A 17,312-nucleotide genomic window follows, 5' to 3' on the forward strand; every position below is an offset into this window, starting at 1 on the left:
GTATCTTGAATTTCTCGTATACAGAGGTGATCGTATCTCGAGGTTCCACTGTGTATATATATATATATATATATATATATATATATATATATATATATATATATATATATATATATATAGATAGATAGATAGATAGCTAGCTTTGCTGTGGCTCAATCTGGTTAAATGGAAAAGAAAGAAAAGAGAAAGCGCACGTTTCTAATATGCTTAATTTCACAATGCCTGTGGGTATACAATATTTTTTGTTGTTCCATTGTCTGTGCAGAATGTTAGACTGAATAATATTGTTAAGTTCGTAGACGTCTTTGTTTTTGGCCGTAAGAATAGCTCGTTCACTCAGCCAATCGTGATTCTTATAATTGGTTTGAATATTGGGAAATAGGCCTACTTTTTCAACCAATTCTTCTTTTGATGTCACTAAATTGCAGAAGTTATGAGGCAATGAAATTCATCCTGAGGTCGGATCAACGGGCATCTTTCCGTTCCCAATTTCCAGATTTCTCCAACCCCGTTATTGACAGTTTGCATCATTTGATCGTAAATGCCTTTTTGCTGAAGCGTTAGCTTAGGAATATTTGATTGCACATACGACAAAAGATCACCCGTGTTGTAATTTTGTTCACGACGCAATTCTACATCGAACGAAGCAGGAGCAGATCGATTCGGTGATGGCATTCCCAATTGATTGAGAACTTTGTTCGCGATTTCTAAGCACAAATCTTCAATCATTATCAACGCTTATTTGTAGATTTCTGCTGTGAAATCCATGTTTATATTTAAATTTTACTTGTGTATTCGACGGAAAATATCTTCAGCCATGTACGATTTATATTTCTCCCATAACTGTGTTGGAGATGAAGGAGAGCTGGCGGTCAATATGATTGCAAACAATGCACAAATTTGATTTGGATGTGATGTGTTGCACGCGTCACTAATGTATACATCCCAGTGTTGGTCGTTCTCCAATAAATTCAGAGCTTGACATGTACTTCGGAAAGTGGCATGTGTAACGCCGTTGACAATTCTCAATTGCTGGAAAGACGTTGGACCGGGCACATTTACCAACAGCATGTGAACAAAGAAGTATTCATCTTGATTGGGATGCACGGTGTACAGTCTGTCTGTCGTAGTTTCTTTGAATATGCCATGTTGTGCGTTGACTCGCTCTCCTCGCTTGCATTGTTCAAATGATTTTCTACTCGCATTCCATGTGTAATACATAGGCACTTCCGAATACAGCAGTGTTTTCCAAACACGTCATTTTGACATAACGTAAAGAAAGCAGTTAACGTTGTAGTTGGTGGATTCAGGGCTATTTGTTGCACATTTGCAGCTGTGAAATAAACGCGTTATCCATTTTCTAGATGTACTGCTAAGTGAACAGCATCTGGACTTCGTTCATGTATGGGAAATGAAAGACTTCGCCATACAGTTTCATTGCTGCTTATGTATCTTCCAGCCTAATACTGTGCGATTTCATCGATATGTATGACCCTATTCCTATCACTTCTTTCTGGTTGCACGCCATAAACTGCCATGTCGCTGCCTTTATACACGTACTTACAAATGTATTTGATCGAAACAGAATCGTAAAATATTTAGTATATCGTGTTTTGCTTTTACGTCCAACAGATGGCACTGTGTTTTCAAAAAAAGCATGTTTTTACCTGTCACAGGTATGACATCTATATAATATGTATATAAAAACACGCGCGTATTCGAATGCAACGTTGTTGCAAAATTTCAAAGCAATCGGTGAAGAACTTTCGGAGGATTTAAGGTTTTGAGCAAATGAACATTTACATTTTTTATATATATCACTTGGGTCAATACCTAAAGAAGTACACACAGCAAATGCAATTGCGAATACACCAGAATCTGTATGATTTAATTGTTGCTGTGCATCTTCATAAACTATGGGAGGTTTGTAAGGAAACAAAGCATGAAGGAAACGAAGCTGCTCTTCGGTGAGGTTGAATTTTTTATCAGCGTTTAAACTGTCATAGACATGAATTACAGCACCATCATAATAGGTACACACCCAGTGAGTCACTCGTTCGGTAGCTGCAGAAGGTAATATTTGAATATGTTTTGCATTTTGTGGAATGGGCATTATAGGTATGTCAGGAGTCCACATTAGCAAAACCTTTTGAGGTTGGAAATTGTATGCGCAGCTAAAATTTCGTTGAATTTGCTCATGTGATCTGTTGATAAATAATCATTATTTACCAACTCATTCATTGCAAAATCTGACAGTGGTAAGATCACTCCTTCCATAACACTAAACACAAACACTAAGTAGACACTAACACTAAAAAACGGCAACATCGCCGGGAAGAACACTAAATGAGATAAAGTAAAAGTCTACTAAACTTCTTTATTATAACTGCTTTATTGTAGCAGGTGAGGGGACGCTGGCACACACTTGTTGTCGCAGCTCCTCCCTGTTAACACGTTTCGCAAAAGTCGCCTTAATTCTGCACTTTCTTATGCTTGTTTTATTTCGTTTATTGTACGTATAGTTCGTGGATACAGCTGACTCGAATTGCTTGGATTTGGCTTAATATTTACAGATTTTATGGATTCCACTTTACTGGGAACAGCCGAGTCTGTGGATCACGGGACGAGACCTACGAACATTTCTTTGTAGCTGGCGATCTAGCACCTCGGGATGATCTGTCTCTGTGATTATATTCGCTATGCTGATCTGCTCCCGTTTCATCTTACAGTACTCTACGACCGGGAACTGATCTGATGTTCATACTAACCTGGCTTATGGCTTCGGGGCGATCACGCCTGAAATTACCAAGCGTTACTGTTTATGGCTGTGTATTGGAACATCCAAATCCTGCTTCCTCCTCCTGCTGCTGTGCTTTCTGCTGCTTGCTATCACCGCTCACCTATGCTACCACACCCGCCTGTCCTACCGGCTGCGTTGTGCTGTGCTGCTTCTACACTGCTATCAGCTAAGTATCACTCACTATTTTAGCACTTTGAGTACTGAGAAAAGCGCTATATAAATGAAATGAATTATTATTATTTATTATTAAACACTAAAGTACAAAAACGAAGTAGAAAGTAACACTAAACCACAACACCGCCGGGAACACCGGCACACCGCGTCTACTAAACACTACGAAACACTAAAGGAACAAATACTAATCAGTAAGTACCGCGTCTACTAAACAGTAAATCAGTAAAGGAGAAAGAACTAACCGCGTCAACTGCGGAGCTCAGCTCGGAGCAAAATGAAGTGAATGAAATCAGGTGAATGGGAGGGGAGATGATCACGTGACTCCCCCACCTGCCTTAACTCTCCATCCCTCCACAAACAGTCTCTCGGATCCCAACTCTCCTTTCGCACACCGTGTCTACTAAACACTAAGAAACACTAAAGGAAAAAATACTATTCAGTAAGCACCGCATCTACTAAACAGTAAATCAGTAAAGGAGAAAGGACGGCAAGACGGCGTCAGCTGCGGAGCTCAGCTCGGAGCGAAATGAAGTGAATGTAATGAGGTGATTGGGAGGGGAGATGATCACATGACTCCAACACCCACCTTAACTCTCCGTCCCTCCACAAACACAGCCACACGAATCCCAACTCTCCTTTATATGTATAGATTTAAAAATGAATTATTTTCGTGATTTTGCGACTGAACGATCATTTAAAATTTAAATACTGCATTTTAATTCATCTTATGCCCGTCTTACACGATCAATTTTTCCATCAATTTTCTATTTCAATTATTTAATCATTTGAAAATTGACCATGTCTGACAGAAATATATGTCAATTTTCTGCCAATGAGAAAACAGAGTATGTATATACAGTGATCCCTCGCTATATTGCGCTTCGCCTTTCGCGGCTTCACTCCATCGCGGATTTTATATGTAAGCATATTTAAATATATATCGCGGATTTTTTGCTGGTTCGCGGATTTCTGCGGACAATGGGTCTTTTAATTTCTGGTACATGCTTCCTCAGTTGGTTTGCCCAGTTGATTTCATACAAGGGACGCTATTGGCAGATGGCTGAGAAGCTACCCAACTTACTTTTCTTTCTCTCTCTTGCGCTGACTTTCTGTGATCCTGACGTATGGGGATTGAGCAGGGGGGCTGTTCGCACACCTAGACGATACGGACGCTCGTCTAAAAATGCTGAAAGATTATCTTCATGTTGCTATCTTTTGTGCAGCTGCTTCCTGAAACGACATGCTGCACAGTGCTTCGCATACTTAAAAGCTCGAAGGACACGTATTGATTTTTGACTGAAAAACAAACTGTCTCTCTCTCCCTGCTCCTGACGGAGGGGGTGTGAGCTGCCGCCTTCAACAGCTTTGTGCCGCGGTGCTTCGCATACTTAAAAGCCAAACAGCCCTATTGACTTGTTTGCTAGAGATTGTTTTCTCTATCTATGTGACATTCTGTGCTCCTGACACGCACTCCTTTGAAGAGGAAGATATGTTTGCATTCTTTTAATTGTGAGACAGAACTGTCATCTCTGTCTTGTCATGGAGCACAGTTTAAACTTTTGAAAAAGAGACAAATGTTTATTTGCAGTGTTTGAATAACGTTCCTGTCTCTCTACAACCTCCTGTGTTTCTGCGCAAATCTGTGACCCAAGCATGACAATATAAAAATAACCATATAAACATATGGTTTCTACTTCGTGGATTTTCTTATTTCGCGGGTGGCTCTGGAACGCAACCCCCGCGATGGAGGAGGGATTACTGTATGTGTGTATAATAGGTTATGTTTACAACAGAAAATATATTTGTTATATTTCATTCCAAGATATATATAAAATATATAAAAATCACTTTCTAATTGATTTGTACAAAAATAAACCCAATTTTATATAATTTAATTTTATAAGTAAAAATAATAATGGCAAGAAAGAAATAAAATCGTAAATTTTAGTTAGCCTAGTTAGTACCAACTTATATTGCTAACTAGAGGGAAAAGACAAAGCAAATATTATTCGAAACTTATTATACTGTGTTCTGTGATTATGTTTTGTAGGTTTGGTGTTTATATCTTGTGTAATTATTTTATTTATTAATTTTTTATAATTATTCGGACAATGTCGTGGTCGGACGAACAAAATGTGCTTGCGTGCAAAATAAAAAATTGAAAGTGTCATACAGGATATTTTAACTTCAATTTTTTATATACTTAAAAAATGTACTCATTTTTTGCTATTGTAAAAATTGATTGTGTCATACAGGCTTTAGTCTATCCGCGCAGCAGACGAGTCTTAACTAGTAGTATGTTGGACAACTATTACGTAGGTAATTCATGCAATTCAGCATGTTTCGACAGGAATATGGGTGCTTGCAGTGACTTGTTCACAGCACGAGTACGATGGTATTGCAAACAAGTCAATGCATGCAAGTCGACTCGGGCTGGATTTCAAATCTATAAATACCAGTGGTTTAGGAGTGAGTTTCATTATTTTTTGTGTGCTTTGCCAACAATCATCAGTCGAAAGTGCGATAGATAAGTGGAGTCATACAAAGTGTAAATTAAACCTTTTACTTTGTGAATATTGTTGCAAATTTATTACTTCATTATGTCTGAATCTAAGAAGAAATGTCGACAGTACAGTATTGAGTATCTGAAATATGGCTTTATTCAGTCTCCTATGAACCAATTATTACCTATGTGCTTGATTTGCCAAAAAGTATTTTCAAATGAAGCAATGAAGCCTTCTAGGCTAAATGCATGCTGACAAAAAGGATAAAGATTTTTCCTATTTTCAAGTACTAGAAGAAAAATATTTTAAACGTCCAACTATATCAAAACTTTTTGCGTCGTCCACTAAACAAGATAATGACGGATTATAAGCTTCTTATAAATTTTCATTATTAATCGCAAAAGCGGGAAAACCACACACAATTGGTGAGGAATTAATCTTGCTGGCAGTAAAAGAAGTAATAAACACTGTGCTTCATAAGCCAGCGTCAGATATCATCAGGAAAATTCCTTTGAGCAATAATTCAGTGCAAAGAAGAATCGATGAAATGGCTGAAGACGTTGAAAAATCATTGTGCAATTTTTTGAAGACATGCCAATTTTCCATTCAACTCGATGAATCAACTCTCCCAAATAATGAAGCACTACTCTTATCATACTTACGATTTATAAAAGAAGAAAAAGTTCGTCAAGAATTATCATTTGCTAAAAATTTGGAAGCAGATACAAAGGGAGAATCTATATTTAATACCATGAATAAGCTGCTCTTCTGTCTGGAGATGACACTGTTTAGTGGATGCAGTGGATTCTCCATAATTGATAGGAGCCTGCTGAGTGCCCGTCGCACTGCCACAGATGTCAAGTTGTCCAGCTCCATTCCAAAAATAGAGCCTGCCTTCCTTACCAGTTTGTCCAGGCGTGAGGCGTCCTTCTTCTTAATGCTGCCTCCCCAGCACACCACGGCGTAGAAGAGGGCGCTCGCCACAACCGTCTGATAGAACATCTGCAGCATCTTATTGCTGATGTTGAAGGACGCCAGCCTTCAAAGGAAGTATAACCGGCTCTGTCCTTTCTTACACAGAGCATCAGTATTGGCAGTCCAGTCTAATTTATCATCCAGCTGCACTCCCAGGTATTTATAGGTCTGCACCATCTGCACACAGTCACCTCTGATGATCACGGGGTCCATGAGGGGTCTGGGCCTCCTAAAATCCACCACCAGCTCCTTGGTTTTGCTGATGTTCAGGTGTAGGTGGTTTGAGTCGCACCATTTAACAAAGTTTTTGATTAGGTCCCTATACTCCTCCTCCTGCAGCCCACGATAGCAGTGTCGTCAGCAAACTTTTGTACGTGGCAGAACTCCGAGTTGTATTGGAAGTCCGATGTATATAGGCTGAACAGGACCTATATACAATTATATATATTTGTAACAATTCAATTGCATTTGAAACAAGCAGTACTAAATGTACTTGCTATACATTGTGTTCTTCATTGTCAACATTTGGTTACGAAGAATTTAAGTGAACGCCTGCATACATTGCTCCATTACGTTATTAGAGCAGTCAACAAGATTAGAAGCAATTCATTGAGTGACAGACTGTTTAACCAACTTTGTAGTGAAAATGATGAAGATTTCAATCGTTTGCTGCTTCACACTGAAGTTTGTTGGCTTTCAAAAGGTATTTGTCTGAATCAATTTTACAATTTATTTGATTCAGTACTAGAGTTCCTAGAAAACAGAGACGACGGATTGCGGGCCAACCGGACTACATCCAAAAATGACCACTTATTTGACAGACCTCTATAAAATATTTAATGAAGTCAATCTACAATTACAAGGTGATGAATTGAATTTAATGAAAACAAAAAACGTTATTGCCGCTTTTGTGGGGAAACTACTTCTTTCAAGCGGAATCTAGGCTGAGGGGAATATAGCCACTTTTCAAATTTATCAGCAGTGTCTCTCAAAAAGGAAGATTTACTTACATACTGCCAACACTTGGAGGTTCTCCATGCTGATTTCAATGAGCGATTCAAGGATTTTCTAAACATTAATATACCAAATTGGGTTCTACATCCTTTTTTACATGTAAACACAGCAGGATCATCAAATTTAGAAGTGGAACTCATAGAACTCGAAACAAATGAAGAACTAAAAATAAAATTCAAAAGTGGATACCGAGTTCTGGCTTTAGAAATCGATACCGACACTGTACCCTGGATTATGGGAAATAGTGCAGAAATTTTTAATTGCATTTCCATCTTCTTGTTTGGCTGAGCGTGGGTTTAGTACTGTAGCGAATTTACTATCAAAGACAAGGAACCGACTGCATATAAGTATGAGCGTGGCGATTTACGACTGTTTTTAACGAAAGTGGAACCCGATATTAACAAACTTTTAAAAATGCATCAGGCTCATCCTTCACATTAATTTGTTATTTTTCTTTGTATTTTTACTTTGTAAGTTCGAAATAAACAATTTTCTAATACATTTGATGGTGTTTTAATTATTACAATAAGATTCTTACTAATGTAATACAATCTCCTAATATGTATTCCGAATTTTCATATTTAAACCATTGTATGAAACTGTGCACAATGTTATTCAAGCATACACTTTACAATCTTTACATATGGGCTACGTTTCATCAAAATCGGTATAGCAATAACTGTGTTCAAGATGAAGCACATATTGGCCACTACTTTTTCAATAATTTAACGGCATAAGCAGCAATGTATCATTAGTTGTGATTTACGTCGAAAATATCAAACGGCTTGAACGCGGAAAACTGTTATAATGGGGGGGGTTACAAAATTTATGCCTTGCAAAGTGGGTGGCGACACGAAAAAGTTTGGGAACCTATGGTCTACACTAAACAACCTATAATGACAAAGAGAAAACATGTTTTCAGAAATGCTTGAAAATTTCTACAAAAAAAAAAAATCAAAAACTGAAACCTCCCATTCATGTAAGTATTTAGACTCTTGATTCAGTACTTTGTAGATACCCCTTTGCTAGCAATTATATTGAGTCTTCTTGGGCAAGCCTTCACAAGCTTTGTAAACCTGGATTTAGGCAGTTTGTCCCTGGCAGATCATCTCAAGCTCCGTTAGTGTGGATGGGAAGCGTCTAAACTGGCTGCTTCAGTTCTCACCACACATTCTACTGAGTGTAAGTATGGGCTTTAGCCAGCCCAACTCAAGAACAGTCAGAGACTTGTCCCAAAGACACTCCAGTGTTGTCTGTGCTATATGCATTGGGCCATTGTCGTGCTGAAATGTGAACCGTTGGCCCAGTCTGAGTCATACACATTCTGGAACAGGTTTTCTTCTTGGACTGTTCTGTATTTGCATTTATCTTGCCCTCAATTCTGACCAGTTTCCTTGTCCCTGCCACTAAGAAACACTCCAATAGCATGACGCTGCTACTACCATTCTTCATCATAGGGATGGTATTAGGCAGGTGAAGTGAATGAAGTGCTTGGTGTTCATCCCAAGTAGTGCTTGGAGTTCTGCCTAAAGAGTTCAATTTTTGTCTCATCAGACCAGAGAATCTTTTTCATCATGCTCTCAGAATCCTTTAAATGCCATTTGGCAATCTTCAAGTGGAAATTAGTCACTCTACCATAAATGCCCAATTAAGTAATGTTGCTGAAATGGTCACAGTTTTGACAGGTTCTCCTGTCAGCAGAGGACTTCTGAAACATCCTGGTTAAAGGAACCACTGGGTTTTAGGTCACCTCCCTGAGTACAGTAAGGCCATGCTTACTGGGTTGCTCAGTTTTGCCACATAGCTAACTTTAGGAACAGTCCTGGTGTTCCAAAGTTCTTCCATTTCATAATTATTGAGGCTACTGTGGAACTGGGCACACTCAAAGCTTTAGAAATGGTTTTACTCTTGCCCTGTCCTGTGCCTCTTCTTATTTTATTGGAGGTCTATGTAGAGTTCCTTGGACTCAAAGGCTTTGGTTTTGTCCTGACATGCAGTGTTAGTTAAGAGACCTTCTATACACAGGCACATACATGTCTTTTTAAACAATGGCCAGTCAATTCAATATGCCACAGGTGGACTTCAATCAAGTTCAAGACACATCAAGGATAAATAAAACAAACAGAATGCACCTGGCCAAAATTTCAAGTGACAGAGTAAAGGAGCCGCATATTTACATGAATAAAAGATTTCAGTTTTTGAATTTTAATAAATTTGCATAAACACTGCCAAAATCTGAAAAATTTTCTTTCATCCATAGGCTAGTTTTAACGTTCATCCAAGGAAATCTCCAGGTATTTGAATACCAATTTGCAAAGAAGCAGCTCTTTTTTGTCATGGAACAGACCTAACAGCTTCACAGAATGAGAAAGGAAGAAAGCAACGACGATTTAAATGGTTGTAAATTCCAGACTTAGTAGAAAGATGTTCACTGCACTTTCAGAAAACTATTTGGAGATGCTATTTATGAACACTTTTAATCAGTTGACGTGACTGATTCAAGAATTAACTATTTCAACATATGGTTTAATTAACATATACGGTCCCTGATAAAATGTAACAAAGTTAAAAAAGTGTGCCTTCCTTTTAATAGTACCCATGTAGTAACAGACAATATAGAATTCTGAATACTAAAGCAATAGGTAGAGTCTAACATTTAATATTTAAAAGACGTTAAACATTCTCACAAAACACTTCCTATATTATCCTTTAGACTTTAGATACATATGCAGGTGGCACAATGCAACAAACATTATTTTTGCGCAATACAACAAACAATTTTTGACATGTAAAAATTAAAGTAGCAATTTTAAAAGTATTTAAACCTATGAAAATTAAATGTTTTTAATTTCTTATCTTTTCAGCATTAGTGTAATTGTTCTAAAACAACTAGCTACACTAGCACTCAAACCCAAAGTAGTATAACCGTAAAGGGATTAATATTCTATTTATTTTTACATTAGAGCTACAGATAAAATACATTGATGTTTACAAGCTTTTACCATAACCTCAGTCCCCAATTATGAAATATATACTGGCATGGATTATCTTGTAGTATCGTGTATTGTCAGCCATTTCACACTAACACTCCAACCCAGGTAATAAATCATCTTTTGTGAACTATGGCTGTAACTTCAGACTATGTGGAAAGAATCCACAGTATCTGGGTTGAAAGAGGGTAAACATTAAAGTAAACACTGCTGCTTGGAAGTTAAACTCAATAAGCTTTTCTTTATGGAAGTAATGCAAAAAAAAAAAAAACAGTGCAAAATTTTATTAAAAAGCAGTTAGTACATAAAACCTGGCCAATTCACATGTAAAACTGCAACATACGTTAATTTAAAATGTTTCATAGTGTGTCCTGATAAAAACTTCCCGTTCACAGTGTTATAAATTGATTCCTTACCTTATGTCATACACAGGAGGCCTGAGGTCATGAGGGCCATGAGCAAAAGCACAGTGAAGTCCATTTTTGACGCAGTGCCCTCGAGCATCAGTTTCATGGATGCAAGTGCCTGTCTTATAGTACCGAAGGTGATATTTTCGTTCTGTGTCACCGGTAGTTCGATGTAGGTAAGGACAACTGAAATACAAGAAAGAAAAAAAACACATGACATCTCTACTGTATCATCCATCAATCCATCCATTTCTCAACATAGCTACTACAGAATCTTGGGTTAACAGCAATAATCTACCCTGGACAGGCAATACATACTTGCAGACACGCATACACGGCTAATTCAAAATAGGCAATAAACTTAATCTAAACATCTTCTGAGTGTGGGTTCTATTTTATGCAAATCTGACACTCTCATTAAATCATTTCTCATTAAAAAAAAGGGGGTTTAAAACATTAAAAAGTATAGCTACATCATAATAAAGTGCATTTGTGTCATGCAAAGGAACTTTTTTTATTATTTCAATACAAGTTTGTGTCATCCCAGTGTATATAATCACTGTGAAAGTACAATGTTACATCAAAAGTATTCATACAGTTTATATTAAATTTTTGTAAACCTTCTTAACTTAGGATACGTTCACAGGCTAACAAGGTAGCACATTCTTTACTGTTGGGTCTGTTCAGGTGATTCCAGTAAGGTGCTTCATACAAGGTAAGGCCGGGTTTACACTTCACGCGATGCAACGTGTGCACCTGCATACGCTACTGCTATGCAAGCGATGTACTGTTTATACTTGCGTGCATACTTTATGTAAATCTGGAGGATTCCAAAAGGTGGCTGAGATATCTTCACGGTGAAAAAACTATGTTCGGCTTTGCTGTGTTGTGAATTGCCAGAAAAATCCATTAAATTCTCTGGACACCTTACCATAATATCTCTGAAATGGATAGACGTTTAATGATTATTTCTATCAATCCAAGGATGTGCTCATTCCAGCTACCATCAGGCACGAGGCAGAAACAATCCCTGGACAAGGCATCAGCTCATTGCAAGGTGAATACAAGCACATACATGCACTAGTGCCATTTTAGCATCACCAAATCCCAAAACATCCATGTGCCTGGAAGAAAACCAGAGCACACTGTGTAAACCCACCAGTAAAACAATCTCCAGGCACTACCACTCTGCCATTGTACTGTTCCCACATGTGTAATTATTAACAGTATTACTTATTTAAATGAAATTAATGATTTATCTGTAAAATGCAACATACATGCTTTAACACATTTCATCATGAAAGTGATATCAAGTATAAATCTAAAGATTCCAAATTTGCAGAGAGCTGGAATATCATAAATTTAATGTGTTCTGTGTGGCAATCACTGCCTGATTTTGCTGTCTGTGCAGGAGGAAGCCCCAGAAGCACGTAGCGATTAACAAGTGGGTTGGTTTTAAGATGACGTTTACAACGTTCTACTTTAATGACAAAATAAACTACAAGATTAAAGTTGAATTTTTCAATTTAATCACGAAATAGACATTTCTTTTTGACACCGTGTCCCTAATTTTTTTTCTCTGTGGCTTAAACACATTCTGATACTGTTGCAAAGGTGCAAAAAAAAAAAAAAAATGGCACAAAAGATAGTGTGTGAGACCTTTAAAATGTATTGTGTCATTACAATGGGGAATATGCAACTTTTGTATTGCCTATGTGAGAAATTGGATTAAGAAAAGCACAATGAACACATTTGTATGTCAGCATTTAAGTTTGTGATTTACTTCACTGCATCAAACCATTCATCATACATTGAAGCAGGCACATTGATCCTGTAGGATCTGCAAAGCAGCTTGCTGTCACATGTTATTAAACAGAGACTCTAATTTAGTCATGTTCCAACTTGAATACATTGCACAACCCACCTACACCCCCATTTTTTGCTAGTACTGCAACTCGTGCATGAGTCGTGCTAAGTTCTCTGGACATGCTCAGAGGATGCGTCAAAAGAACGTTGGGAATGTGTGGCAGCCACGATGCGTATGAATATGCGTTCTAAGCATGAAGTATAAACCCACCCTAACTGATGCTTTTTCACATCACTATCATGTTTAAATCTTTAAAAGTGATAATTAACATTTTTCTTGTATTTGAGTACATAACATTTGCTCGCTTTCATTTAAAAAATCTACATAACCAGAACACCTGCCCAAATTACTTTGCAACAAAAACAGCCATTTTGTAAAAATTATTAGATAAATTAATTTATTACAACATTGATACACAGCTGAGAATCAGAACTTTCATGTCCAGCTGGAACAAAAAAAATATATATTTTTTTAATTTATAAATGCTTTTATTTAGACCATCCATAACCTGATATGTGACTCAAAGGACATCAGGCAACATCTATGTAGGTCTACTACAGCTGTCAAGTCCATCCATCCATCCATCCATTGTCTCCCGCTTATCCGAGGTCGGGTCGCGGGGGCAGCAGCTTGAGCAGAGATGCCCAGACTTCCCTCTCCCCGGCCACTTCTTCTAGCTCTTCCAAGAGAATCCCAAGGCGTTCCCAGGCCAGTCGAGAGACATAGTCCCTCCAGCGTGTCCTGGGTCTTCCCCGGGGCCTCCTCCCGGTTAGACGTGCCCAGAACACCTCACCAGGGAGGCGTCCAGGAGGCATCCTGATCAGATGCCCGAGCCACCTCATCTGACTCCTCTCGATGCGGAGGAGCAGCGGCTCTACTCTGAGCCCCTCCCGGATGACTGAGCTTTTCACCCTATCTTTAAGGGAAAGCCCAGACACCCTGCAGAGGAAACTCATTTCAGCCGCTTGTACTCGCGATCTCATTCTTTCGGTCACTACCCATAGCTCATGACCATAGGTGAGAGTAGGAACATAGATCGACTGGTAAATTGAGAGCTTCGCCTTGCGGCTCAGCTCCTTTTTCACCACGACAGACCGATGCAGCGCCCGCATTACTGCGGATGCCGCACCGATCCGCCTGTCGATCTCACGCTCCATTCTTCCCTCACTCGTGAACAAGACCCCGAGATACTTGAACTCCTCCACTTGGGGCAGGATCTCGCTACCAACCCTGAGAGGGCACTCCACCCTTTTCCGGCTGAGGACCATGGTCTCGGATTTGGAGGTGCTGATTCTCATCCCAGCCGCTTCACACAAGTCAAATGTCTCTATTTGAATAGTTTATGTATTACCAAAAATGTCCTATTTGAATACTACAACTGACACTAGAATGTAAACTAACAGTTGTTTGTTCAATAGCATGGAATATAACACTTCAAATTTTGAAAGGAAAGTCTTTATATTAATGAAAACCTTTGTTTCACACCAATACAACCTAAATAAAACACAAAAAAATAGGCAATTTAGGAATTTCTTTCCAAAAAATTAGATTTTACAGTATAAAACCAAGACATTTTATGATACACAACCCCTTACTCGATTTTCTGTTCTGTCCCAATCTGTCAGCTACCATTGTACCAAGCTTAGATAGAATATTGCATATCAGTGCACATAAACTATATATATTGCACATATACACACAAAAACACACACACATTTATATTTCACTCTGAAGCAACAAGTAAACAATTTTTAACTATGTACATGTAATTCATCCAAATCTTTACTTTCAAAATTATTTTTCAAGAAAGTCCTTGAAACAATTTCTGTTTACCACTAGACAAAGAAAAACCTTACATTTTGTACAGTAGATTGTGAATTGCAACACAAAAACCCAATCTTCTCATGTCTTCTGTTGCAGTTGCCTCGTTTGTGTGTGTTTTTTTTTTTATTTTAATTTTGATGTTGACTTATTCCATATGTGAAATGCAAGAAAAAGGTAAGTACAAGTATGCATGTTCTTCATACAAGCTTCTTTCAGTGCTGGGGACTAGTGCTGGGCGGTATGACCAAAATTCTATATCACAGTATTTTTTAAAATTATACCGGTTTCATGGTATTGGACGGTATTTTTTCCCCCATGCATGAGTGGATGTTAACCACATTTCCACTGCAATTACTGGCTAAGAATAACCTATTCCACTGTCATAAGAATTGTACAAAAAAAACATTTTAATGTGCACACAAGTATTAATACAGGTTTGCATGGCCCCACAAAGTGATACTTTTCAAGGGGGTGGCACTAATGAAGAGAAGGAATCACATTGCATGACAGATGCAGTCAAAATATAGAGCCTTTTTAATGAACAATATTTGCAAACAACAAACTAAAATTTTGACAACATATTTTCAACCATCCAAAGAGGCATTTAGACTTAGTAAAATATCCAGAGGTGCTTGTCAAAAGTTGTATTGCACTGAACAATGTCTTAGAAAAGGAATAAATAGTAAATATTTTTTGTAAACCAACTACACTTTGTTAATGTTAACAATCTCTGTCCACTGACATGTTAAAGAGACTTTTTAAACAACTTTACCATCATAAAACTGCATAATATTTAAACTAATAAATAATAACAATAAAATAAATAATAGTGCAACTTCCAGTAATAATACTATTACTTCCAAGACTTCAAGCCCAGGTGCATTACACAGTATTCAGCAAATAAAAATAAAATAAAAACAAGTGCAACTTGGTGTGACATCTTTACCAACTGAGCCATCATTAAGGCAAACTGCAATAATATGGACCTTGCTTCAAGCTAATCTATATACATAAATAATAAAATACAACTTGCATTTATAATGCTATCTGTGGTATATCCCTATGGAATTGTATTAGGGCCACGGTGAAGAAAAAAAAACTATATGTCGAGATTAAAGTCGACATTTCCACTCTATTCTCATAGTTTATTTTGTCATTAAAGTAGAATGTCGTAAACTAAACTTCATCCTAAAATCAATGTTTAATTCACTAGATTTTCTCAAACCCCGTCATAAGTTATGTAGCACATTAAATGCTTTTGTTAAGTGTTCCTCGACCCAGTTGTTAATCGCTACGCTCTTCTTAAACTGACTTCCTCTTGCACTAAGAGGCAGCGATCGCCGCACAGAATACATTTACTTCATGATATTCCTGCTCTTTGAAAATGTAGAATGCTAAGATAATTTTTCATGATGAAATGCATTAAAGCAAGTATTAAACATGCACAGTAGTGTGGTGGTAGTGCTGCACTATCGCAGTAAGAGGTCCCCAGGTGTACGTTCAGTGTAGAGAACTTTATGGCAGGTGTGATGAGGTTCCAAAAAAACTGGACGTATGAATGGGTATAGCACAGGTTTAACTTAAATATTGTGTAAATGTTGGGTTCGTGATCTGGTGGTCGAAGACACAAACACAGAATTCAATGGATGTTCTTCTGAGCGGGCTTTCTTTATTGCATGAGTACCGTCTCTTTCTGACGTATTAAACCCCCAGTTCCTATCCTTCCTTTTTCTTTCTCCACATAACCAATCGCCACACGATAAACGTCCTTGTGAAATTAAAACTAGTCATAAACTTAGACCACGGAGTGTTCAGAACTTAAAAAAAAAAAAAAATCTTCGTTATACATGTTTAATTATGCCGTCCATTCAGGGTTGCGCCCATCCCAGCAAGCAATGTGTGCAAGGCAGGAGGAAATTCTGAACATGGCGCCAGCACATCGCAGGGTGAATACGAGCAATACATACACTAGCAGGGTTAATATAGCATAACGAAACCCTCCATCCTACATGACTTTGAAAGGAAACTGAAGCATGCTGAGTAAACCCACCAGAAAAACATGCAAATTCAAAGCAGGGAACACCCGGGACTCCATTGCTGTGAGGCAGCAGTGCAACCTCCACGCCACCATGCCCCCACATGATTAATACATGCTTAATAATATGCATTTCATCATGAAAATTATATCAAGTATTTATCTTAGTATTCTAAATGTTCAGGGAGCAGGAATATCATGAAATTAATGTACTCTGTGTGCTGTCTGCGCCTCCTCTTAGTGCAAGAGGAAGTCAGTTTAAGAAGCACGTAGCGATTAACATGGCTCCGGGATGTGCTACATAGCTTATGATGGCGTTTGAAAAAAATCTAGTAAATTAAATATTCATGTTAAGATGAAGTTTAGTTTATGATGTTCTACTTTAATAACAAATTACGAGAATAAAGTCAACATGTCGACTTTAATCTCGACAAACGGCGAGAATAAAGTAGAAATGTCGACTTTATTCTCGTCATAAGCGTCGAGATTCAAGTGGAAATGTTGAGAATAAAGTCAACATGTCGTCACACTATTACACAGTACCCAGGTACATTACACAGTATTGGAAAAAAATACAACTTGGCTTGCAGTATTATCCAGTAGTATAGAAACAGTATTCACACATTTGAACATAATGATCCACATCCGACCTTTAAATCCAAAGTATCTCCAGACAACAGACATGACTCCTTTTTCCAGCAAAAGTTCTTCTGTGTCATTAT

The 17,312-nt window shown here is 37.9% G+C and overlaps 1 protein-coding gene across 3 annotated transcripts in view; it reads right to left on the reverse strand.

Moving 5' to 3' along the window:
• The window catches only part of unkl (unk like zinc finger), a 114,106-nt gene that overhangs the window by 66,262 nt on the left and 30,532 nt on the right, over nucleotides 1–17,312 (reverse strand). For all 3 annotated transcript variants that reach the window (XM_051933966.1, XM_051933965.1, XM_051933964.1), the window contains one exon: nucleotides 10,874–11,050. In XM_051933966.1, coding sequence (XP_051789926.1) covers nucleotides 10,874–11,050 — 177 coding nt within the window. The remainder of the gene's footprint in view (nucleotides 1–10,873; nucleotides 11,051–17,312) is intronic.

This window comes from Erpetoichthys calabaricus, chromosome 11 (assembly GCF_900747795.2).
Source record: "Erpetoichthys calabaricus chromosome 11, fErpCal1.3, whole genome shotgun sequence".
In the NCBI taxonomy this organism is placed as follows: domain Eukaryota; kingdom Metazoa; phylum Chordata; class Cladistia; order Polypteriformes; family Polypteridae; genus Erpetoichthys; species Erpetoichthys calabaricus.